Source organism: Acinonyx jubatus, chromosome B1, assembly GCF_027475565.1.
Source record: "Acinonyx jubatus isolate Ajub_Pintada_27869175 chromosome B1, VMU_Ajub_asm_v1.0, whole genome shotgun sequence".
NCBI classification, from domain to species: Eukaryota; Metazoa; Chordata; class Mammalia; order Carnivora; family Felidae; genus Acinonyx; species Acinonyx jubatus.
In genome coordinates, this window is record NC_069382.1 from 161470465 (window position 1) to 161497964 (window position 27500).

At 41.4% G+C, this 27500-nt stretch overlaps 1 protein-coding gene across 1 annotated transcript in view; it reads left to right on the top strand.

Moving 5' to 3' along the window:
- TEC (tec protein tyrosine kinase) overlaps positions 1-27500 on the top strand; it is a 125722-nt gene that overhangs the window by 65592 nt on the left and 32630 nt on the right. The window contains exons 3-5 of the mRNA XM_027056367.2: positions 24091-24195; positions 25887-25968; positions 26619-26747. Of these exons, the coding sequence (XP_026912168.1) occupies positions 24091-24195; positions 25887-25968; positions 26619-26747 (316 nt within the window). The remainder of the gene's footprint in view (positions 1-24090; positions 24196-25886; positions 25969-26618; positions 26748-27500) is intronic.

The window sequence follows — 27500 nt, forward strand, 5'->3', positions numbered from 1 at the left end:
CCTTTTTTTCTGGGTTACCAGACAGACCAGTTAAAGAAAAGAAAGCTTACCTTCTCTTTGGCCTGCTCTCTCAGTTTTCAAGTGAAGTTGAAATTATTTTCCTGCCCATGGTTTTGCATAATTATTTTTCCACTAATTATGTTAATGTCATGACTGGAAATGTTCTTTATTTAGAGTTAAGAAAAGCAAATTTTCTGAATAAAACAAGAAGCATTGGTTATGATGTTAGACGGCTAGTGTCCAAATCCCAGATTCTGTTACTCACCAGTTTATATGGTGCTAGATTAAAGTGAACCTACCCACTTCGCACCTCAGTTTTGTCATCTGTAAAACGGGGACGATAGTAGTTACTACCTCATAGGCTTGTAGTGAGACTCAATTGAGATATGCATCTAAAACTTGCACTAAACGAATTTAAAGCAAAGTCTGCCATATAGTGAGCCTTGAAGAAAAGTTCGTAATATTGCCCTTACTGTTAAACCCTCAGTGTATGTAAAACTCTGTTCTCTCTTTTTGACTGTTTATGCTGCTTTGAGTAAATTAAATTCCTTACCCTCTACCCCGTACTCCTTTAAAACTTTATTTAATTAACAATGGAAATTTTAAGATAACTGTTTGAAACAAGTTCCAGTATGGAGAATAAAAGCCTGTTCACCATAAAACAAGCCTGGAATATGCTGGAATCAGATAACCCAGGAATGCGCCTGTGACTCTGACTTTGAGAGCTGACAAACCACTGACTGGGCTCTTGGTTTTTCTGGGGGGAAAGGAGACTACTTCTCTTCTTCCCTTGGAATGTAGCCCCGTCCAAGTCTCGAGTCTCACAGCCTCCTTCTGCCAGGCCGGATTCTGAGAACATTCTGGTTCCCCTGTTCCTTTCTCCTCTTTCCTTTTCCTTCTTGTGGCCTGCTTGTGTCTCTTAGATCCTGCTGACTTGTTCTTACATCACCAGCTAGAAATGACCTCCCTGCCCCTGTGATAACCTCCAAGCCCTTCTTGTTCATGCAGTGAATAATTGGCATTTATTTCCTCATGTGAACTTCCTTTCTGGCTGCTCGTTCTTGTCCCCTTCAAGAGTTGGTACTCCTTGAGGTTCTATTCTAGGGCCTTTTTTCCCATTCTGTACTTGCCCTAAAAGGCATTGTCCATTCCAGTGGCTTCAGTTAGCATCTGTGTGCTTCCTGATGACTTATCCAATCTATATTTCCCAGCCTGATGTCTATCTTGTGGTCTAAGAGTTTCCTCAGGCATCTCAACTCCAAAATGTATGAAAAGATGTTCAGGATGTCCCCATCACTCTAACTCAGTAATTGCACCATGGTCTACCCAGTTGCTGGTGCCAGAAACCTGGGAGTTGGTCTGAAGTTACCCCTCTCCCTCACCCTCTCTCATGTCTGGACTCCCAACAGGGTTTGCTAATTCTGCTTTCTAAATATATCTCAGTCTTGCCCTTTTCCCTCTCTCTATACCACCAGGATCCAAGCTGTCACTGCCTCTTCTTGGACAAATACAGTAGCCCTTGTATCAGCTAGAATTAACTTAGGCCATATATCACATAGGACACCTAAGTAATAGTAGCTTAAACAAAACAGAACTTTTTTTTTCAATGTGGGGGTGGAAGCAGGCTGTCCTGAATGGGTGTGGTGGATCCAACCCAGGCACGTTGGATCCTGGCTTTCCCTTCCATTGTCTTAGCTTATATCTTTCATTTTGGCCCAAGATGACTGCTGGAGTTCCAGCCATCTTGACTGCATTGCAGGCTGGAAGAAGGAAGAAAGACAGAGAAGCAAGAAAGGACTTTTCCTATCCGAGTTAAGTCCCTTTAACAGTTTTCCCTTATGCTCCACATAGGATTTCCACCTAGATCTCATTGACTAGAATGCAGCCGCATGGCCATACCTGGCTGCAGAGGGTGCTGAGAAATAGTCTTTTAGACTCAGTATCAATGTACCCAAGTAAAAGTCAGGGTTCTGTTACTGATGAGAAATGGATACGGTGGGCAGACAACTAGGGATCTCTGCCATGTTCTACTATACTCCTCTTTTCGTGTTGTGCCCTCTCCAGTCTGTTGTACCTGAAGGCCATAGTGGTCTTTAAAAACACAAATATAGCCATGTCCCTCTCCTGCTTCAAGCCCTTCAGGAGCTTCTTGTTTCCCCAATTCAAATCTTAAAAATCCTCAGTATGGCCTATGGTCCAGCAGCCTGCCTGCCTGTCTACACTAATCTGCAATTCCTTCTGTTCCTCACTCTAGCATTCCAGCTCACCAGTCTTTCTGTTCCTTGAAGGCACCCAGCTCCTTTCCACCTTTACAGCTTATACGTTTGCTGTGTCCTCTGTCTAGAATCCATATTTTCCCTCCCTTAACTGGCTAACATCTCCTTCAGCTTTCAGCTTAAATATCACTTACTCAGTACAAACTCTCTGATCCCCCAGGTTAGATTAATTTTCCCTGTATAATATCATCTTTCACTTTTACCTTTTTTAAAGTTTATTTATTTATTTTGAGTCAGAGAGAGAGAGAGAGAGAGAGGAAGAGGAGGGGCAGAGAGAGAGGGAGAGAGAATCCCAAGCAGGCCCACACTATTAGCACGAAGCCAGACTTGGGACTCGAACCCATGAACTTCAAGATCGTGACCTGAACCTTAGCCAAGAGTCAGATGCTTAACGGACTGAGCCACCCAAGTGCCCCTTTCACTTTTACTTTGTATCTCCTATCTCTATGTAATAAATTATTGGTGCAATTATTTTTTCAGTCTTTCTCTAATCTCTAAACTTCACAAGGCAGGTGAAGGCATTGCTTAGCGACCTGTGGCAAATAATAAATGATTAGTAAATGAGTGAATGGGATCCAGGTTCAAGGATGTATATGATGGATTTATTCCAAATCATGTTAAAGAGAGATATAAAAGAAAGACATAAAGACAGGTATCTCGCTATGTAGTCAGATACTCAGGATCAGGTGTGAGTAAGAAGTTGGGATTAGTAAGAAGTAAATCTGAAATCATCAGATGTAGTCCAGTTAGGACTGTTTATCTTCTAGGGAGGCGGCTTCCTAAGGGACCGTGTAGTGGGCTTTGAAGCCAGATAGATCTGCTCTGAATCCTGATCTGTCATTTACCAGCTGTGACATCAGGCAATTAATAAAACTCTGAGTCACATTTTCTTTCTCTGGAAATGGAGGAAATACCTACCCTGCCAGGCTATTTGTTTATGAGTATCTGGCAAATGGAATATTACAAATTATTGTATCTGATGGGTCAAAAAACACCTTAAGAAGGAAGCTAATTTCTACTTTAAAAGCAGAGACAATGGAGAACATTCTTCTTGTCACTTCCAGGTCATTCTGGGTACACATCTTTTTGCATAATGAAAATAAAGATTGCTTTTTGGTCTCGGGAACAGAAGGGCTTTGGAACCTTTTGTAAGCCTTCCCCCCCCCCCCCGATTATTTATTTAAAATGTTTATTTTTGAGAGAGACAGAGCACGAGTGGGCGAGGGACAGAGAGGGGGACACAGAATCTGAAGCAGGCTCCAGGCTCCAAGCTGTCAGCACAGAGCTTGACGTGGGGCTTGAACCCACAAACCGCATGATTATGACCTGAGCTGAAGTAGGACGCTTAACTGACTGAACCACTCAGGTGCCCCCCCCCTTTTTTAAATTTACTAAACTTCCATAGTGCTTACCTTATATTATGCAAAGTCTTACATGCTTCATAATCATTAACTTTAATCCTCTTAACTTTGTAAGGAAGATACCGTGTTTTCATTCCCGTTTTACAGCTTGCTCAAGGTTACAGAGCCAGCCATGGCAAAGCCAGGATCCCAGCCCAGACTGTCTGATTCTCAAGCTCTGAACCATTACGCTGCACTGCTTCTGGGTAATTTTGTGAGACTTTCTGGCTGGCTAAATGGTGTGTTAACCTAAGGATCAGACCCCTATTTGATCTTTGTATTAACCAGACCATGAATTAGCCTTTAAGAAAGCCTGACAGACTGGTAAAAGTGTGTTCTTTGTAACATTTCTCTTCTGCCCTGAAAGAAAAGAGACTTTGACCAAATTTTGACCAAGTGTGCTCTCTGCTACTGTGTGTGAAGGCTGTGAGTTGCCAGAGATTAACTGTTTCTAACGTAAAAAGGAAGTGCTAATATAGTTGCTTGCTGATTCAGTATTGGTTTCATACTATAAGACAGAACTAAAATAACAGCCTCAAAGAATAAAAATAGTACAGTCACATGAAGCGTCAACCGTCCTTTTTAAAAACAGAATTTAAAAACATGGGTTGTAAAACCCATGAAGTAAAGGTTAATCTCTTTTTTTTCTGGTTGGAGAGAGTAGATATGGGTAGACACTCGTCTGTTCTATTGTGTCCCTCTGTAATTTTAGGGTATTGATGCTGTTAAGACCCAAGGAAGAATCTCATTCATGCCAGTTTATTTTATAAGTCAAATTTGGCATCATTCTCTGGAGTCTAGAAGGTAGGTAGGAGGGACTTTTCTTAAAAAGAGCTAGTGGCTTTTGCTTTTATTTTCCCTAAGGGGTAATATGGTTTTGAAAAAGAACATTAATAGCTAAACTTATTGAGCACTTACCACTTGTCAGTTTTATTCCAAGAGCTTCATATGATTTGACTTTTTTTTTTTTTTAACGTTTATTTATTATTGAGAGACAGAGAGAGACAGAGCATGGGCATTGGAGGGGCAGAGAGAGAGAGGGAGACACAGAATCCGAAGCAGGCTCCAGGCTCCAAGCTGCCAGCACAGAGCCCGACGTGGGGCTCGAGCTCACGAACTGTGAGCCGAAGTTGGAGGCTTAACCGACCGAGCCACCCAGGCGGCCCAATATGACTTGACTTTTTAAGTTTACAGCAACCGTATGAAGTCGTTTGCTAGTACTCATCCCGTTGTATACCTAGAGAAACTGAAGCACAGAGAAGTTAAGTGACTTGTTCAAGGGGATACAGCAAGTAAGTGGCAGAGCCGGGATCCAAACTCAGGCAGTCTGGCTGCAGCATCTTTGCTCTTGAGCAGTAAGAACTTTGTTGTGGAATTCTGCTGGCTCTTAGTCTAAGGGGATAAAGCAAAGGATAGTGGCTCATCCTTTTATTTGTCAAAAAGCTACCCACTTTTTCTTTCCCCGAAGAACAGTCCCACCAAGTGACAGAACCAGGCTCAGCTTTCTGTCTTCAGCGGCGGGGACCCTTGCATGTTAAAATATAATCCCTTGAGGCCACAGTTCCTCCTTGCCTGGAAGATTAATGACGCAACTCCTCAGCACTCCATGCAGAGCCATTCATAACCTGATCCTGACTCACCTTCCCAATCTCGTCTCCTGCCTCTTCCGCCCGTCCCTCCATTCGTTGGAAAATACTACACACAACCAGGCTTGCCCTGCCATGTTCTTTTGTAGTGACCGACCTTCGCTTGTGAGGTTTCCTATGTAAAATCATCTCTCCTTTCTTTGCTGGGAAAGCTCTCATTCGCGATTCAAGGCTCTGCTCGAAGAGGCAGCTCATCTGTGCAGCCTTCTCAGACTCTTTTTCTGGAAGAATTAACCTCTTCTTCCTTTATGTCCCACTGCGTTTTGCTCAGTGAAGAACTTTCCGTATTGCCTTATGAGTAATCATTTCTTGCCACTCAGGTGGAAATTCCTGGGGAGGAGAGCAGACACTGCAGAAATATTGACTAAAAGAGTGAAGGGCTGAGGTGGCGTGAGAGAGATGATAGAAAGGCGTGAGGATATTTCAGTTAATTCCTAGCCTTGTCTGTTATCTTGTCTGTGGACTCTATAAGACTTTTTGATTTGGGGACGTAAACTATTCAGTGTGACCTGCTTTCTTTCATAACCAGGAATGAAAAATTTCCAAATTGTGACGTTCACAAGGAAACCTCTGTCAACAAGAAAACAGCTATCAGGTTAGCGATCAAAATAGTGTATGATTTAAAAGAGCTGCTGTTATTCTAGATTAACTGTCTGATTTTTTTTTTTTTTTTTTTTTTTTTTGAGAGAGAGAGAGTGCAAGCAGGGGAGGGGCAAAGGGAGATAGAGAGAGAATCCCACGGAGGCTCCATGCTTTGCATGGGGCTCGATCTCACAACTATGAGATCATGACCTGAGCTGAAAGGAAGAGTCAGACACTTAACCCGACTGAGCCACCCACGTGTCCCAACTGTCAGATTTTTAAAATTTGGTTAAGTTAAATACAAATTCCAACAGTTTCTGGGTCGTCAATACCATTCGTTGACTGGGTTCTGACCATGCTGGGTGCTGTTGGTAATCACACCAGAGAATGGGCACCGTTCCCATTCTCACGCAATGTTCAGTCTGTTTCAGGCATCGGCTATGTAACAAGAGCCTCACAAATCATAACTGTGGTTATAATTAAGCAGAAGTTAGGAAAAGTACAAATGGTTTGTATTTCAGAGTATGAAGTGTGTGAGTAGGATGAAAGTGCACTAAATATACAAAATGTATTGAGTTGATCAGAAATCACCAATATTTGATCATTTTGGACTTACAATTTCTTATGGTTTGACATGATATTACCTTAGTGATTGATGAAAAAAGCCACCTCTCTTTCGGAATCCAGTTTAAAGCCTGTGCATGGTAATATGGAGGTTTCAGATGTAGTCACTGTACTTACTACAATAACTCCTACATGTTCCTCGAAAGCCTTCCAAGGCTGGTTGCTGTCTAGGTGGAGTGAAGCATCACAGCCTCCAGAAGGGAGGTGAGGGAATGAGGAAGAGAAAACCAAACAGACCTTGTCCCCATTGCAAGTGCTGGTGGGCTCACAGGGAGTGGCCTTGCTCTCTGGGCCATGGGGATTTTGTATTTGGCATTGGGGGCATCTCTTAGAATGTATTCTGCAACACGGATTAACTTTTGCCAGAGTATTAAAAAGTTAATTGCATTAGTGATCGTAAACTAAGAGGGGATGAATAGTTTCACTATGGCCCTCAGCTGTGATAGCCAATAAAGAGCATAGCAGTACAGCCTGGACTTCTGTATCTTCGTTTACCCTTGGTCAGTTGTTTGACCTCAGTGCTCCATTTACTCAATTATAAAATGCAGATGCTAAATAACTCATTACTTCAACAGGGTCAGCGGTTCTGTAATTAATTACTGAGCACTTTGAGATTGACGGATGCAAGAAGCTGTGTGAATGTGACCACTAAGAGCAGTTGTGTTAACATCTGGGATCGTTTCTTCTTCTGAATCTGGTGGAGACATTACCACAAGTATAACCAAAGCTTTATTAGTGGCAATTAAATAAAGTGATCAAATCTACTTTTTTTCCAATTTGTAATGGACACTTCTTATATTCTCACAAAAATTTTTTTATAAGTAGATCCTATAACTTTGATCAAGATTTTGAAAAATGTGATGGAGAGGGGCACCTGGTTGGCTCATTCAGTTAAGCATCTGACTTCAGCTCAGATCATGATCTCATGGTTTGTGACTTCGAGCTCCACATTGGGCTCTCTGCTGTCAGTGTGGAGCCTGCTTCAGATCCTCTGTCCCTGTCTCTCTCTGCCCCTCCCCTGTAGTTCTCTCTCTCTCTCTCTCTCTCTCTCTCTCTCTCTCTCTCTCTCTCTCCCCTCCCCCTCTCAAAAATATATAGACATTAGGGGCGCCTGGGTGACTCAGTTAGTTGAGCATCCGACTCTTGGTGTTGGCTCAGGTCATGATCTTAGGGTTTCGTGAGTTCGAGCCCTGTGTGGGGCTCTGCACTGGTAACGTGGAACCTGCTTAGGACTCTCTTCCTCTGCCCCTTCCACACTTGGCTGTCTCTGTCTCTCTCAAAATAAATAAACTTAAAAAAAAAATAAACAAACATTAAAAAAATGTGATGGAGAGAAGTATTTTTTAGCCTTTATTACAGAAAGTTCAAACATACTCAAGAGTAGACAGGGTAGTCAGGTGACCTCCATGTACCCAGCACCCAGCTACCTAACCCTGACTCACGCTTCCCTCCACCTCCGTGGTCATGTAGCAAATCCCTCCCACTCCCGTTACCCAGTAGAAGTCCTGTCCTTTCCTCTACAGTTGCTTTAGTGTCCATCTGCAGAAGACAGGGAGTACTCATCTTACGTAGAGCCTTAATGCTCTCACCCCTAAACATATCAAGAGAGCTTCCATGATGTCATCAAGCATCCAGTCAGTAGAAGAAATTGTTTTGTTTTGTTGTAATATTTATTTATTTATTTTGAGAGAGAGAGAGAGAAAGAACAAACAGGGGAGAGGCAGAGAGAGAGAGAGAGAGAGAGAGAGAGAGAAAGAGAAAGAGAAAGAGAGGGAGAGAGAGAATTCCAAGCAGGCTCCATGCTCTGCACAGAGCCTGATGTGGGGCTTGATCTCACAAACCATGAGATCATGACCTGAGCTGAAATCAAGAGTCAGAGGCTTAACCGACTGAGCCACCCAGGCACACTTGGAAGAAATTGTTTTGTTTTTTTAAAAATTAAAAAAATATATATTTATTTATTTTTGAGAGAGACAGAAAGAGAGAGAGACAGAATCTGAAGCAGGCTCCAGGCTCTGAGCTATCAGCACAGAGCCCAACGCGGGGCTGGAACCCATGAACCGTGAGATCGTGACCTGAGCCGAAGTCGGACCTTAACCAACTGAGCTACCCAGGTGCCCCAGAAGAAATTGTTTTTAAAATCATTTTATCTATAGAAGTTTCCCAGTTGACAGGTTTTATTACAAAAGTTTTCTGTTGATTATTTGCAACACAAAGTGGCTATTCCCATAGAAACCATAGTAAAGGAATGATTAGTACCCATCAGACCCACAGAAACCCATGGAACACATATGAGGCCATCTGTGTGTTTTTCTTTGAATATCTTTCTGAGGGGAGAGTTCCTCTTTTGAAGGGTGATTCCTCTTCTCTTACTAGACATCTTGCGTTAAGACTCACATTTTGTCTTTCTTGCCAGTGTTCTCGCGGTGATTCCTTCTCCCTCCCCCTTCCCCATCTTCCTTGATCTCTTCACCCTCTCTCACTCCCTTTCCCACCCCCAGGCTTGAACAGAAGCAAAAGGAAGGCATTGTTCCCAGCACTGCTGGCTGATTGTCTTCACTGGGGAAGAAGAAAAAGGAGGGGATGTTGCTTCCCTAGAGGCAGCATGCTGGTCTGGAGAAGCTTACATTATTTGCAGCTTAATATTTTGGAGGTATTGAGAAAACAGACTGCAGTGTGATCCTCTTAACACTAGAGAGAACTGGAGAAATATATAGGGGTCCTGCAGACAGTTATGTAAAGACCAAGTGAATGTTCGCTTTTGCAGTATCCTAGCGAAGCTCCATTCATTGTTAGAAAATACAGATTTACAGTTTATACTTGCACGCATGCATCTTTGCCCTCCACTCACGTCACATAAGCAGAGAGAGGGGTTTTTCTTAGTGGAGGAACTGGTCAGGTGTGGGCTAGGTGGAGGTAAGGTTCTTGAGGGCCCGTGAGCCCCGCAACTTTTCGCCTGTCCAGAAACTCGGTCCTGCCTCCAGGTCACAGGCTGGCCTCCTGGGGGAGCCTGTGGGGTGGTGGCCACAGGGGCTTCCCTCTCCCAGGGCTGCTGTTTTTCTACAATACCACTTCATCAGTCCATTTGGCCATGGTGGCGTTCCTGGGGGTGGGGTGGGAATTGTACCCCCAGTGCTGAAGTTGTAGGTCCCTTGCGCAGGCCACTGTGTGCTCACCCATGACACTGCCCCCCACCACCCATCCTGGAAATTGCACTTTCTGTCCTGCTCTGTTAGCTGTCTGTAACTCTCACCCACCCCGAAACTCACAAAGTTTATGTCTCCCAAGTTCCTCTTGTTTGTGTGATTCTAGGTATTTCAGCTTTCTTGAAGATAAAGTGGCACTAAAAAAAACCCTGCACACATGACGTGTCCACTGGAGAGCCTCGGACATACATGCACGCACACACACGTACACGTGGCTGTCAGAATCCCTGGTACCGTAGCAGAGCGCTACTAGTCGGTGTTAACCATAGAGATGCAAGAACTGAAACCTTGGTCAGAGGGCCTTCCTTCTCTTTGGCTGCTTAAAAAAACCAGAAGGTAAACAGATTTGCAGGGTCAGACCCAATGATTCCCATCTGTGGTTGAGGAGGGATCCCCTGGCAGTAGTTCAGAGTATCTCGGAGGCTCGTAACATGACCATTACTCTGTGAGTTGGGTGTTCACATGTGGCAGGACACTTCAGTTGAACAGGGGACCGAGGAAGCAGGGCCTCTTGGATCCGGAGAGTTCCTCTTGGATCCTGGCAGTTCTTGGCATGCCTGGACCCACCGTTGTGGCAGGTATCTGAGAGACCAATGGCAAAAATGAAAGCAGCCAACTTCTTCTCTGAAATAGTCACATGGTGGCTCTGACTGGATAATGTGAAATTAAACCTAAGGAAGGCCTCCTGTCCACTTAGCCGAAGCCCCTCCTATTCACGCATGTCCTCATCCATTCATTGACTTACTCAACCAAGTCATTGAGCACCTGCCCTGTGCCAGGCTATGACATGCCAGCACTGTTGTAGGTGCTGGAGAGGCAGTACGTCTGTGCTCACTGAGCTTCCAGTAGGTGGCCTTCATCATGCTTGCCTTGAGAAAGGGAGTAATGAGACCGGAAGAAAGAAGAGGGTAGGAGCAGGTACCAACTTTAGGGGAAGGTGTAAAATTAATTTTATTTCTCTACCAGAAATTAATTTAATGCTGGATGAATTGGATGGATGGATGAGTTGTTTCTAAATTGGGACAAATACTAAGGTATAACCTTCACTGAAATGAGAGCTGATTGATTACCTACTTCCGGCCCTTTGTAAAGTGAAGTTGTTTTGCTTAATTTAAATATCTATCTATCTATCTATCTATCTATCTATCTATCTATCAGAGAGGGCATAAGAGCGCATGTGCATGCCAGCATGGGAAAGGGGCAGAGAGAGAGGGAGACAGAATCCCAAGGAGGCTCCGTGCTGTCAGCGCAGAGCCAGATGCAGGACTCAGACTCACAAACTGTGAGATCATGACCTGAGCCAAAATCAAGAGTCAGATGCTTAACCAACTGAACCACTCAGGTGCCATTTTGCTTAATCTTTACACCTATTTTTCTCTTTTGTTGGATTTGTTGGTTTTTCTTTTTTAAGTCTATGATTTAGAACACAAAATTATTAGCAAAGAATTTCATAGTTTCCAAGTCTAATCAATTTCAAGTTCCATGAGGGCAGGGGCCATATTTTCTTTAGTTTTATTGAGGTATAATCAATACACAATAAACTGCATACATTTAAATTGTATTATTTGATGAGTTTTGATATATGTACACACCAGTGAAACCATCACTACGATAAAATGAACACATCCATCACCCCCAAAATCTTCCTCGTGCCCTTTTGTAATTCATACCTCCCTTTTCATTCCCACCATCCCTAGTTATCACTGATCTGATTTTTGACACTATAGATTAGTTTGCATGTTTACTAGTATTCTAGAATAAACTCATATAGCATGTCTTTTTTTTAAACTAGCTTCTTTCACTTAGCATATTATTTTTAAATACATCTATTTGGTTGTATCAATATTGTATTTTTTTATTACTGAATAGTATTCCACTGTATGGATATATCACTATTTGTGTATCCATTCACCTGTTGATGGACATTTGGGTTGTTTCCAGTTTTCAGCTATTAGAAAGAAGCTGCTATGAATATTCTTGTACATGTCTTTGTATGATCAAATACCTTTCATTTATCTTGGGTAAATACAATGACGTATTTTTAAATCTCCGTATCTCTTGTGCTTCGCACATTATCTAGCATGTAGTAAGTAAATGCTCAGCAAATATTATCCTAAGTAGTTGCTGGACTTTTTCTACATTTTTATAGTAATTGATTTGTAAGACTAACTTACTTTTTTTGAATATTTACTTTTTAATTTTGAGAAAATGCAAGTGGAGGAGGGGCAGGGAGGGGGGATAGAGGATCTCAGCAGGCTCTGCACTGACAGGCTGACAGCAGTGAGCCCGATGTGGGGCTCGAACTCATGAACCGTGAGATCATGACCCGAGCTGAGAAGTCAAGACAGTCAACCTACTGAGCCACCCAGGTGCCCCCAAGACTAACTTACTTTTAAAATTACTTAAAATATTATTTTGCTTAAGGCAAAAAAGTATTTCTGCTATTATCCTCTTTTCCTAGTGTGCTTTGTGATATTTTATGCACTGTGGTCAAGCTTAATTGCATACTCCTCTATTTTTTGAGTTCTTGGAATATTTATGGATTCCTCAACGGAGAAAGTGAAGAAATACTGGTATGTTACCTAAAGAAATAATATAAAATATTCAAAAGATTTCTGTTAAGTCTTTTTTCTTATTGAATTCTATAACAAAATTAGAGACTATATGTGGGGGAGAAAATTTTAAATGTTGAAAAATTGTAGAAATCTTATTCTTAATGGCAAAAATAATTATGCTAAAATAACATATTGGTGATGGCGATGGGCCAGATATTGTGCTGAGTGCTTTATGAGCATATCAAAATTAATCCTCATGATAATCTAGGTTAGGTTATTTTAATATCCCCATTTTACAGATGAGGAAATGGAGACTAAAAGAGGTCAGTTAATTTGCACAGGACCATGGATCTGGCATTTAAACACAGGCCTGCCTGACACTGAAACTGTCTGTGCTCTCCACTGTTATGATGCATCGACTGTGCTATGTTAAAACATTAAAACAGGACTCAAAATATTGTGGCATGTTCAGTAAGTTAATAAAGAGATTCTAGCAATATTGTTAATTGTTGCACGTATAATTCACATATATTTTTCTGGAAGTTGATCAACTTGCAAGTTTCTTCCCTAAAAATTTCTGACTTTATATTTAAAGTCACTTTAAAAAAGTGTTTATTTTTGAGAGAGAGAGAGAGAGAGAGAGAGAGAGAGAGAGAGAGATCGCAAACGGGGGAGGGGCAGAGAGAAGGGGATTCAGAGGATCCGAAGTGGGCTCCTTGCTGACCGCAGACAGCCCAATAGAGGGCTTGAACTCACAAACCACTAGATCATTACCTGACCTGAAGTCAGATGCTTAACCAGTTGAGCCACCCACGTACTCCTATATTTAAAGTCAGTTTTTAGCCTCTTCTCATCACTGTCATTGGTCAGTCTGTTTCTGATCTCACCTTCTTTTAGGCAGAGTTCTCAGGTAGACAGAAATATCCAGCCCTTTTCTCTAGCAGTGGATCCGCCACATTGTCTCTGGACTTGTGACTGCTTGGCACCCTGGAGACCCAGCAGACCCAAGATAATGCTTTCTCTGTGATTACTCTTCTATTTCTTGCCCCAAATTTAAAATAAGTATTGGCTGGGAACCCTCGTTAGTCCTGTTAGGCAACAAAGGGTGTGTGTGTGTGTGTGTGTGTGTGTGTGTGTGTGTGTGTGTGTGTCTTATTTACTCCCTAGATTATAGGTCTCAGCAGGTAGGAAGTATAGCCCATATTTCTAAATTCTTGCTAAAGAGGCATCTGACATCACTCTAGCTGGAAATCCTGGAGTTACAGAGAAATTTGTCTCCCAGTAAGATTTCACGTGAACCTGGGAAGACTGTAGTAAATGTGTGAGGATTAAGACAGCTTTGTTAAACCTGGGATTGGGGTGCCTGAGTGGCTCAGTCAGTTGGGTGTCCAACTTCAGCTCAGGTCATGATCTTGCAGTTTGTGAGTTCAAGCCCCACATGGGGCCCTGTGCTGATAGCTCAGAGCCTGGAGCCTGCTTTGGATTCTATGTCTCCCTCTCTCTCTGTCCCCCCGTCCCCCATGCTCTGTCTTTCTCTCTCTCTCTCTCTCTCTCTCTCAAATAAATAAATAAATAAATATAAAAAAAATATAAAAACCTGGGGTGATAAAGTTACAAAGTTAATCAGAATCTAGTGTAGAAGGTGATTTTGTGGGCTTCTGTCTCTTTCAAAGGAGGCTCCATGAAAGATGAATGTTTAGGTATAGCAATTAATAGAATTAATTTATGTTTTAAGAACTCTATAATTTGTGCTTACAATCTGATAAACACCTGTTGTTTTAGATGATACAAACCAAGCTCCAGGTATCAACATACATACTCAAATTGTAATAGTCAAGAGAAATGAAGTATTTCCACGATATTGAGCTTATAAACATAAATATTAAGGAAGAGTGATTGTGACCACCCAGAAACCGATGATATCTAACTCAGCATGCTGAGCATGTGGCATTACCTATACTACATCCTGGCCATGGGCTGTCCTCCCTGACAGATCTGCCACGTGAGGGCCCTTTCTGCCACTGAGACCCCGTTGCAGATTTTCCAGTGTTTTTGCTCTTGACATTTTTGGAGAGATGGAGTCATATAATGGTTATTAGAAGGCTTAAGTGAGTCAGTTTATGTAAACTCATGGGATAGTACCCGGCACATGGTGCTGTGTAAGTGTTAACCTATTATTGTGTTTATTATTCAAATATGGACTAAATCAGATGCTCTGATTTAGTATATTTAAATTCACCCAGGGAGTCTCATCATTTTGTACCTACGCCGCCAGATTCAGAGCCCAAATCCGAACACCAAGTTTCATATAACTACTTATTTTTCAGTAAAACATTTACCTATACGGCGCCTTCAGCAGGAAATGTGTCCAAGTGAAAGTCAGGCCCAGAATTCAAATGTTGCTTTAAAAACCCATTCTCTGTTTGTGCATCTTCTGTAGCTTATCAGTAAGGAATATTGAAACTTGGTGAACTAGGAACAAGTAGGCATTTGGGAATAGTGCAGGAATGCATGTCTCTGAGGAGAGAGGTAGCCGAGAATTATGGTGTGTCACATTCATGGTGTTTTAGCCGAATGTACACCTGTGGATTGAATCTTGTCACACGCATGTCAGTAACCCCAGTGTACTCTTAACTCATGGAATGGGAGGTATACCGGGCAGGCCAGGTATTGGAGGAATACAGTGACAAGTACAAAATAACAAAAATCGAGGAACGTTAACATTGGACATGAAGAGGTCATTTAACCCAGTGTTGCCCAAACTTCAGCCATTGTGCCTGCTACTTACGTGATTTTGGCATATATATGTGACATCTGTATAGTGCTGTTATTGACTTAATGTTTCCTCTAAATACTTCCGTGTTCTTTTTCCTTAAATACACTTAACTCTGAAAGGCAGCTGTATCACTCAGTAAACGGAAAACCATTAATAAATGGTAACCATGAAACTAAAAACAATAAAAACAAATGTTTGTCCAAGTTCTACCTAAAACCACCTCAGTTACCAACATACCATACTTTGGGAAACACTGACTTGGTTCACTTGTTTCCTTTATAGATGCGGAATCTGAAGTATTAAGTAGCTGAGATGTGAGATCTTCTTATTCTAGAAAGTACTGTAAAAGGTAGCTAACTGCTATAACACGCAGTCCCCCAAAACCCAATGCCTAGGCACAACAGAAATTTTATTTCTTTCTTACATTATAACAACTACCCTCCACTTGGTGATTCAGGGATTCATGTGTCTTCCATGTAGTGACTCCATTGTGTCTTTTTTGTTCATTTTGGAGAACAGCTTTATTGAGATATAATGCACATACCATATAGTTCACCCACTTAAATTGTGTAATTCAGTGATTTTTAATATGTTCACAGAGTTGTTAAACTATCACTGCAATCAATTATAGAACATATTCATCACCCCACAAAAGAAACCTTATACCCATTACACTCCATTGTCTTGTGGTCCTTAGAATCTTCCACTGGATTTTCTCATCTTACGGGGGCACAAAGGAGGAGATGGAACATGGAGGATGGTATGAAAGGTTTTAGAGGGCAGGAAGTGGTCTTACATCACTGCTGCCTACACTGTCTTAGCCAGAGCTCAGTCCTATGCCCTCATCTAAATGCATGAAGATGAGACAATGCAGTTTAGTTGGGCACCCAGGAAGAAGAAGAAAATGTGGCAATCTGAGATCACTGGCATCTTCTCTGCTCCAGGGGATTTTCACCATTTGGATTGAATTTATTAGGTTTGGAATTGCTTGAATTTGGAAGTCTGTTTACATGAAATTTATGAAGTAAAGGATCCGATACATTTATCTCTACCTCACTCATTCTAATTTTTACCAATTTTAAGAATTAAACTAAGTAAATCACTTTTAGACTTATTTGAAAACACATGTTAGTAAGTTTTGCTTTCAACTATAATAAAAATACTTGGTCACAGTTTTTAGAAGTGCTCTTGGACCACAAAGAGGATTTGGGGAGAAAATTGCCAGAAGTATAGAAAAGTTCTAAGAGGGAATGACTACTCAAGAAAGAAACCTTTTTAAATACAGTGAAAAAGTACCTCTAGAAACCTTATAATTGCCTACATCAGCATTATCTTATATGAAGATTACTCTGTATTCAGAAATGGAACTTTCTGCCTTCAAATCCCTTATAATTTATAGCAGTCTTTCACCATCTTGTTTTTATGCTGGATGTTATGTTCAAAACCATAATTAAACCATGCTTATGTATGTAATGACTGGCTGCTTTAGGTAAAAGTGCTGGGGTGTTGTTGTTGTTGTTGTTGATGATGGCTCTTTTTGTGTGTAAAATCACTCTATAAAATGTAAAGCACCTACGTCAGTTATTACTATAAGTTGGTTAAAAGGGAGGAAAGAATGTTAAGATGCCAAGTTTTTGTTTTTACTTCCTTTCATTTTTCACTAGAATTCAGTCTGTGGTAAAGAGGGGACATTTTATCATAGGATTATAAAATGGGAAATGACTTTAAAATTCTATTTGTTCTACTTCTGATGCCAGAATGGTCTACATCAGTATTGCTCTCGGTATCCATCCTGATGTTTTTCTTGTTTCTTGTGAATAACATGGCCTGCTGCACTTAGGCCCATTCTTTGAACTCTGTCCTGAGTGGAAAGGGGAAGGAACTATCCACATGAATAGAACAGGCCTTTTGACTCATTGGAGATTTTTAGTAGAATGCGTCATTTTCTCTTTCCTTTTCAAGAGTTGACTGCAACTCTTTAGCTGTGTAGTATTGACCCATCTGAACTTTCGTTATAAACAATTACTGTTCTTCTCCTTAACCTTAGCAAATGTCTGGTTGTAAACTGCTTAAGACTAAGAAATTTCGTACTTGCTTATCTCCATCATGGTGTTTCTTTGGTATCTGTGTCTTGTCGGTGGTAGGAGGAAGCTGGAGTCCATCTTTAATGACTGGCTGAATGAAGGAATCATCCTGATGGAATGCAGTGAATATGAACAGTAAATTTTGATGTGACCCGTCTGCCAAGGACTGTGTGTTCTAGGAATTTTAAATGTGTTCTTAATTCCATGGCAATATTTTATACAACTCTCCCAGCAATATAACATGTGTGCACATACATGTATATGATATTACACGCATACATATATGTATATAAAATATACTTTTTGTCTGCATGTTTTGGGTGGTTCCCTTGTCAATTGAACGTGCCTTGCCAGCAGCCCATCTTTGAGTTTATATCTATGATGATGTTTTAATTGTTGTGGCCTATTGAGAAAGAACAGTGGCTGATCAAACACTAAGCAATTTAGTAGTGCCCAATGGAGGCCTAATGCTAGGATGGCAGCGAGCGTACATGCAGAGGTTCCCTGTAGTTGGAATTGAGAGAAAAGCTGGAACTGGTTGTCATAAGGCCCAAAGGAATGCAAGCCTGTGATGCTGAAAGAACTGGCTTTGGGAGAGACATCCAACTCCAGTGAACACCCATCCATCACATTCAAGTAGTATTAATTTAAATTGTACTTTTGGTATAGTTTTGTTTCTATTTAATTTGTGAACTAGCTTTGGTCTCAGAGGGGTTATGAGCTATAAGCATAAGAAATTTCCACTTATTTCATGTTTGGGCTTAGTCAAACGATATCAAGTTAGTCAGGTATGTGTAGCACTTAAGAAGTCAAGATTGGAATTAGACAAGGGTTCAGATCCTGGTTTATTGTGTGACGTGTGGCAATTAATTATACCCTTTAAGCCTTGATTTCTTCATCTGTTATATGGGATGACAACAGTTCTCATATAATGCTGTGAAGAGTCATTGAGTCATCCATGTGAAGAGGTTAACACGGTTCCTGATTCATAGTGAGTGCTCTACAGTTGTTCAATTTTGATAATTTTATTTTTTATAATAAGACTGTAAAAATATCCAGTTTGAGAGACCTGGAGTCAGGTAAACGCTTTAGTGTTTTTGACAACTCTGGGTTCAATTGTGGCTCAGCCTCTTAGCCAATCTTGTAACCGCTCAGATGCTCAGTTTCATAACAACTTCCCAGTGTTGTTGTGAAAACTAATTGATGGGAAATGCTGTGTTTAGGGAGTGACTTTGTATGCCAGACCCTGTGCTAGGCCCCTATGTGCATTATCTTTATTCCTGCTAAAAGCCTATTCCTATAGATAAGGGAACTGAGAGGGGGCAGAGCTAACCCTAGGCCATACGACTTCTAAGTGGCAAAGCAGAGGGGTGACTCAGGGTCTCCCGGTCTCCACAGCACATACCCTCTACCTGAGATCCTATTGCAATGCAAGGGTGATTCATCCAGCAAATTTCTTTTGCAGCATGCTGCTGGGAATAGCCACATTAGGAATAAAAGCCGTGATGGGGGAAAAGGAAGGGATCATTTGTGATATTGGAGGAAAATTCTGCCAGATCTTTCACAGTGCTTAATGGAGACTCAGGATGCCTGGGAAGTAGGGTCAGAAGGAGGAGATAGTCTCCTGAAGATAAATGGCTGACTTTCCAAATTTACCTGTGGCCGGCCTGGATGCTTGTATACGTTAAAATTTTTTTTTTATTTCGTTAATTTATGATTGATATTGATATTTTTAAAATACTGAGTATTCTGGAAATTAAAGGAAAACAGGGTAGCTTGTAAGACTTGCTGGGGGACAGGATCTCTTGCGTCTACCTCCCAGTTCTGCCATTCAGTTGATGTGTGGTTTTAAGCAAGTATCATTCATCTCTAGGTCTAGTTTCCCCATTTATGCTGGTTTGAAAATGTGTAAAATGGCTTTTGCCTAACTCATTTTCAAGTTCAGTAAAGTATATAGACGATGTGCAAGAGAAGAGATATATATATCCTGTGTATACATACACATACACACACACACCGTGTCACACATACTTCTTTGCAGACCGGCTCAGCACACTGTTTAATAAACGTCTGCTAAGTGCCAGGCAGATTTTTCAGCTTGGATGATTCAAAATTGTCTCAGCTTTTTCGTGATTTTCAGTCTGGTGGGCAGGGTGAAGGCCATATAAATAAAAGGGCAGCTTCACATGAGAAATGGAATGACCTTGGATATTTCTTCTTGGGCCACAATAGTAACAATAATGGATAGCATACTTCAGTAGTCATGAAGTAATTTTTTTATTGAAGAAATGATAAGTAGTCTGAATGGAGAAAAAAACTGTATGTGCCTTCTCTGTGTTGACTCTGTTCACCAGAGTGCAAAGACCAGGTGTTAGGAGGGCACATGGCTCTTTCAGTAACTCTTAGGGATCCCTATAGCAAGTCTTTTAATCCTTCCAAACCTTTTCTTCCTCAACCTTGCCTAATCTCCTGGGGTGTGTTTAGAATAAGGTTCTACTATATATCCCATATACGTGTTGAGAAAAGCAGAATTCTCTTTACTATAAAGAAAGCGATAAGCATTGATGAGTACGAGCCTCGTATTTTCTTTTTTTAAATGTTCATTTATTTTTGAGAGAGAGAGAGAGAGAGAGGCAGAATGAGAGCAGGGGAGGGCAGAGAGAGGAAGACACAAAATCTGAAGCAGGCTCTAGGCTCCCAGCTGATGGCACAGAGCCCAACGCAGGGCTTGAACTCACAAACCGCGAGATCATGACCTGAGCCGAAGTTGGACGCTTAACCGACTGAGCCACCCAGGTGCTGCTGAGCCTCATATTTTCAATTCCCTCTAAACATTTCCAGTGGGTTGTTCAATAGTCAACTCAAACAACATTTCCCAACATTGCCTTTTCAACCCTGATTCTCCTGTGTTCCTTATGGCAGTTCATGCTATTGGTGTCTACTCGTCACTCAGACTCAAAACTGCTGAGGCTTCCTAACTCCTTCCTCTCTCTTAATCCCCACATCTAATTGATGCCAGCGTTACGTGGACTTTATCTTCTAATGCTCCAGTGTCCCTGCTTTCCTCACATGATGTACTGCCATTGACTGGTTCATGACCTTGCCATCCCTCACCTGAACTACCGTAACAGGCTCCTGGCTAGCCTCCCTGTGTCTATCCATTTGTCACCCTGCCGTTAATAATCAGTATTTCAAAAACAAACCTCAACATAACACTCTTCATTCCAAACTCTTAAGCCTGGCATATAGGCATCTTCCTAATTTGGTCCCAAATAACCTTTTTGATGTCATTTCCTGTACTTCCCCTGAACCACTCTGAGCCACAGTGAATTTCTTTCTGTTCCCTAAATGAGTACTTTGCTGCTTGGAACTTTTTTCTCTACTTTCTCTATAGGAAAACTCCTACTTATCCTTTAGAAACCAAATCAAAGCCGTACTTCCTGCCTGAAACTTCCTCACTCCTCCTGGCCCAGTCACTGCCCCATTCCATAATACACCATGCGTTCACTTGACTTCTTCATTATTTGATTATGAATCACCCTCCTCTTCTCTTTTCACCCAAGATAGTATTGTGAACTCCTCTCGGGGAGACCCTTACCCCCCTCCATAACTTTGCAGCTGCAGCACACAATGTGTGCTTGGTGTCTGATCCATGTTTTCTGGTGGGATAGATAAAATCATGTGTGAGCAACTTAAATTCGAACCTTTATCTGCAAACCCAAATATTAATATGGTACGTGAGTAGATTGTAGATCGCAAATATATATAATCTATATAATCTATATATTATTATGTATCACAGAGTATGAGTTGAGGGGGTATAAGTCAACCCAGTATACAAGCCATCCTAAATTTTCCTGCATAGATTGACCTGCATTTAATAGCTGTATTTAGTAGCAGGGGCAGGTGGTGGGTGGAGATGGGTGTCTTGGAAACAGACCACATATAGCCTATCGCTCAAGGGCTGAGAGAGCTGGCAGGTGATAAATGACCCCTGTGAGCAATGTCAGTGATTTTTCTGCAGCGTTGGGAGATTAAGGGTCATTTGACTCTCTCTGTGCTATTAGCATTTACTACAGTTTCTACATTGAGCATGTGTGACTTATTAAAAGGAGGCTGATACCGTGGCAATTTCTTCCTCCTATCGACTGGCCCAGGCCCCAGGAGGAGGATGGGTGGCTGTGTCTGACCAGACCTCTTGACACTTGTGCACTGGGTTCTATATACAAGCTGGCCCCCGCTCACCTTTCTCTCCTGTCTCAAGCACCCTGTGCTTCTGCCGCATTGATCTTTTTTTGTTACTTATTTATTTTATGTAGCAGACACTTCCAGATATCATATCATAGGCCAGACACTATTCTAAGCACTTTGAAATACCTACTCCTTTGATTCTCACAGCCGTTATTTTTCCCATTTCACATGTGAAACGACTGAGCCCATTCTGGATTATGTTTTTCTTTGTGGGTGCTGTTTACTCCTTCCCTATCATGTATCAGAATTTCTCTTCCAGAATTGTCATTGAATTTAAGCCTCAGCTCCTGTGTGTCCCTGAGCATCTTTTTTATTACAAAAGATAATCTTTTGTAATAATTATTACAGCATTGTATAATAAATACCGTGTCTGTCTCTCCTACAGGCAAACTTGGGCAAGTCACGTAATTTTAGTTTCCTCCCTCCGTAAAATGTGTCTAGTAAGATTTACCGCACAGAGTAGCTGTGAGGATTAAATGGCACAGGGTTTGAGCTATCTGCTCAGGGAGTGAGCTTCGCTGATCTTGACTGTGTACTTCTTGACATAGTTGCTGACACAGGACAGGTGTTGTTTTGGAGGATGCTGAAGGGCAGGGAGAGAAGGAAAAACCAGGACGGCCCAAAGTCAAGGCTGCTCAGAGAGAAGAGAGTGTTGGCACTTGCAAATGCCTTACGAAGGGCTGAGTGGATGGCAGTTGAGCACGGACTGTTGGGTTTGGTGATGTTTTTGAGACCTGCTGAGCAGGCTGTGGTGAGGTGGGAGGTAGACTGCAAGTGGCTAAGCAGGAGGAGTGGGTGGGAAGGAAATGGGGGCCGAGGGGGTAGTCATCATCTCTTTCAGGAAGGGAAAAGTGAGGTCAGTAGCAGGGGCCAGAAAAGGGTTCTTGGTGTGGATGGGAGAGGTCCGAATGTGTCTATCTGTAGAAGTAAGACCCTCAGAAAAGCACGACCGAGGAGAATGTCCTCTCTCTACCCTGGCGAAAGCTCAGTCCATGCTCAGAATCCTTGTTGCCCCCCCTGGGGACTTGGCTTCATCAACGCTGTTACTTGTTTGCAACTGTGGGGTATCCCAGGGTCTAGTGGGCTTTGGGGTCTTTGGGTAATTGATATATTTAACTTGTCTGAGCTGTACTTTCCTCATCGTCTCCCAGAGACGGAAGAAAAGAGAAGAAAAAAGGACAAATCTTAGAGTGCCTTTGATCTACAAAGGGAGGAAGTTGGAAGGTATACTCATGGGATAGCTGCTGTCTTCTCCATAAAGCAGTCTCCCAGGACCAAGGGAGTGGGAAGGGTTTGTAGTTCTGATAGGACCGGTGGTCATCATGGAGCCCACCAGGTTCTCTCCATTAGAGACACAGAGGAATGAAGGAGCAGCAGTGAAGGCCTGGGCAGGCATGGAGAGGAAAATCAGGATTATTGTTAACCTTCTGCAGCCAGGTAGAAAGGAATAGGGAGGGTGTGGATAGAACTGGGGGCTGATAAAAATGCCAAAGGATATATGGCATGTGTGCGGGGGTTGGGGGAGAGAGGAAAGAGAGAAAGAGGCTACTATGATGAAATGACCTCCACAAGAGTCTAGTCATCTATCAGATGGGAGCTGGTGGTCTGGGACAGTGGGTAGGTCTTAAAAGTCTTATGGTGACAGTAAAAATGCAGAGCAGATTCCTTGGAGGAGGATAGAGGGCCCAAAGGTTGTGACCAGAGGGCAATTCCAGAATATTGAATGAAGCAGTTTAGAATGACCAGTGCCAGGGAGTGGTGAGGTCGCCCCAAATATTACAGCGTTCTTCATTTCTCTACTTTTTCTTCTATTCCTCATCATACGAATATCTACCCTCCTCTTCCCAAAGGTAACTTTTAGTCTTTATACAGCTTTTTCTATGGAGTATATCAATTATTAATATCATTCAGGAAGCATTTTTTTATTTCTACATTGAGTTTGTAGTGGTTTTTCATGGGTGTATTGTATCAACTTATGTTCGCATACACTACTTTGTACTCTTTCTTTTTTCCCCCTTTGACAAATTCTCAGGTGTGAGGTTACTAAACATAAGGGTGGAGGGAGGTCTTGAAATGTCCTTACCTGATTGCTGCAGCCAGAATTGCAGTGAGCAGAGAGAGGGCAGTAGAGAAGCTAAATAGCCCATCCAACAATAGAATGAGAATGGAAGCTTTTGTGAATACCTTAAATCCACCTCCCACCCTCCTGGTTCTGTGTGCTGCCCCGGAAAATGGAACTGGCTGGAGTTTTGCATCTGTGATCAGCTCCCTGGAGTTTTGCTTGATTTGGTCTTTGATGCTATTCTGGCAGGGTGAGGGTGTGGGGGTGGAGTGCTGACCTCAAGATGCTGAAGAAATTGAAAAGATCTAAGTCTGAGAGGGGAGGGTGACAAAAAAAAAAAAAGGTGGGGGGAGTCCATTTATGTGTTCTAGAGTGTTGGGGGCAAGGATAAGAAAACTTCATCTTTAGAAGTAAATGGAAATAATTACCTTTTATTACAATTCTCACAGTGTTAGTAGTTTGAAATGTTTTGACAATAAATGGAAACCTGATTTAGGTTAATTATTAAGGAAGTAGTAATATTTTGAATCCGTGATTTCATTAACAGATATTACTATTAACCTCTTGTCTTGTGTCTTATAATTGTAATGGTTCTCCCCCCCCCACCCTCCTTTTTATCTTTCAACAGAAAAAATACAGAAAGGGATTTATTGATGTTTCAAAAATCAAGTGTGTGGAAATAGTGAAGAATGATGATGATGTTGTTCCCTGCCAAAACAAATATCCATTCCAGGTGAGTTGCCATGTGTTTGCCAAAGTGTAATTCTGGGTTTTTAGTCATGCTTACTACTACAGTTTCCTGGCATTGCTGTGGTCGTTGATTAAAAAAATTTTTTTCAGCTTTTTTAAGGGACAATTGACACATAGGAGTTGTGTATATTTAAGGGGTACAACTTGATGTTTTGGTGTCTGTGTACATTGTGAAATGATCACAAACTAATTAACATCCATCATTTGACATAGTTAGCATTTTCTTCCTTTCCTTTCCTTTCCTTTCCTTTCCTTTCCTTTCCTTTCCTTTCCTTTCCTTTCCTTTCCTTTCCTTTCCTTTCCTTTCCTTTCCTTTCCTTTCCTTTCCTTTCCTTTCCTTTCCTTTCCTTTCCTTTCCTTTCACTTCCCTCCCCCTCCTCCCCTCCCCTCCACTTCCCTTCTCTCCCCTTTGTTTCCCTCCATTTCCCTTCCTTTCTTTACCTTCCCTCTCTTCCCTTCCCTCTCTTTTCTCTTTTCTTTTCTCTTTTTTTTTCTTTTGTATGTGAGCACTTAAGACCTGCCCTCTTAGCAAACTTCAGGTAAACCATCCAGTAGTATTAACTGTAATTACCATGCTGTATGTTAGATTTCCAGAACATTCATCTTGCTTAACTGAAACTTTGTACCCTTTGACCAACATCTCCCCATGTCCCCCTCCTCCCTGTCCCTGGCAACTACTCCTCTACTCTCTGCTTCTATGAATTTGACTATTTTAGATTTTGCATAGAGTGAGATCATGTGGCATTTGTCTTTGTGTGTCGGAAGGGAGATTTCTAGCCTTGTATTTATTTGTAGCCCATCAAGATGTTTTTGCCTTGTGACTGTGATCAAGGGTAAAGTGACAACAGACCAAAGACAAAATTCTTGGGTTAGTTTCCCAGGCTGAATTTTATTACTATATTAAAAATATTAAGAATAAGACTTTTAATTGCTCACCAGGAGTTACCTGTAAAAGAGGCACTGTGGTTCAAGGTTTGGACTCTGAAGTCAGATCCTGATTTTCTGGATGATTAGCCAAATGGCAATGGGTAGGTTAAGGAGCACAACACTGGGGGGACACCATGTGCAGCATGTTCTATATGAATGGTGCTTCCTGGAGTTACATAGGAATGGAGGGTCTGGAGATCAGCCCTTTAGTCTCCTCCTCTATAAAATGTAAATACTGATGCCTTGATGGTCAGATTAATTGAGTTAATGTCTGTAAAGCACATAGTATAGAGTTGGGGTAGTATTTAATAAAGTTAGCTACTGCTGTTATTCATAGTGGCAAAAGGAAGGTATAGGAGTGAAGCTGAGAGAGTAGTCCATTCATGTAAAATATTATTCAGAAAAATACTAGATTAGAATAATCCCCGAGACACCAAATTTACTTCAGGATCTTCAGTTAATTAGATTGTGAGAAATAAGATTAGTGAAGCATCTTGGCCTCCGTATATTTTTTCTTCTATGAAAACACAGTCCTTTGCAAAATATGTGTCCCACTTGATGTCGACATGAAGAAATAGATATGCTTTTGTAAGAAAGGAATGTGGGTTCTTTGGATCCGAAGTGATTGACTTTTATTTGATCATTTCAGAATCATTCATTGGCGCCTGTGGTACCAAAGGCTCTGTGCTAGGCAGAAGTGCTGTGCCTAAGTATTTCTCACCTCATCCACATTTTGTTTTATTTTAGGTTGTTCATGATGCTAACACACTTTACATTTTTGCACCTAGTGCACAAAGCAGGGACCGGTGGGTGAAGAAGTTAAAAGAAGGTAAAACTCATGTCATATTAGCTCTAAATAATTTTAGGATGTTATCACTAAAAAAGAAATACAGCTAATGTATCTTGCATTTATAATCTTTTAAGCTACAGTAAGTGTTTCTCCAAGGACATTCTGTTACTGTGATTCATGCTGAAGAGAGCTTCCTTTTTTATAATCTGATTCCTTCTAGTGGTGTATACATAGTGTGTGTGTGTGTATATACACACACTTTCATTTAATGCCTAATGCATTTAAAGATGATAAAGCATCTGGGCTTTTAGGATAACAGGATTTGATTTGCTAAGAAATTGCCTATTTAGTCAACATTTGGTATGGATGAACTGACTTGTGAATAAGTATTTAAATGGGTGATTTACACTGGACAGTCCTCATCCCTTCTTTTGGTTGTGGGCTGACTTTTGTGTTTATCCATCATGGTGTAGCAGAGGTCACTTCTGCTAACAAGGGTGCTTCACCAAAAAAAAGGTGAAAGAGAACCATATGGATTTTCTGAATGCTGGGTTGTATGATGCTGTGAAGGTGTTTTTATAGTAAACATAGTATCTGAGAAATAAAGAATGATCAACAGTGTTATTTACAAAACATTCTATCATCTCTGCTTTATTTCACTGATCATTTAATGTGTCTATGAATTACAGAAATAAAGAACAACAATAATATTATGATTAAATATCATCCTAAATTTTGGGCAGATGGAAGTTACCAGTGTTGTAGACAAACTGAAAAACTAGCACCCGGATGTGAAAAATACAATCTTTTTGAGAGTAGTAAGTATTTATTTTATTTTATAATTATATTGTATGTAGGATGTACATGCTATTGGGATAGTGAAACAGTGACTTGATTTTGATTTTTGATTTTGATTTTGGAAAGGCCATCTTGAATGGCCTTTACATTTTCTAGCACAGTGTATTTTGTAAGAATAATTATATTTAGTTAGCAGGGAGGCCATATCATGGAATCAAAAGGTCTATTTTTGAGAACTTTTATCATAATAAGGAAGCCTACTTAAAATGACTCTATTAAAAGCATAAGCCTAATGTGGCACCATCAGCAGCTTTTCTTTCTTTTTTTTTTTTTTTTAATGTTTATTTATTTTTGAGAGACGGACAGAATGTGAGTGGGTTAGGGGCAGAGAGAGAGGGAGACACAGAATCCGAAGCAGGCTCCAGGCTTCGAGCTGTCAGCACAGAGCCCGATGTGGGGCTCAAACTCATGAGCTATGAGATCATGACTTGAGCCAAAGTCGGTCGCTCAACCGACTGAGCCACCCAGGCGCCCCTCTTGTTTCTTTTTTCTTTCCTTTTCTTTCCTCTTTTCTTTTCTTTTCTTTTCTTTTCTTTTCTTTTGGGAGAGAAAGAGAACATGATCAGGGGTGGGGCAGAGGGAGAAGGAGAGAGAGAATCTTAAGCAGGCTCCACACCCAGCATGGAATTTGTCCAGGGGCTATGGTCTGAGCTGAAATCAAGGGTCAGAAGCTTAACTGACTGAACCACCCAGGTGCCCCAAGTTTTTTTCCT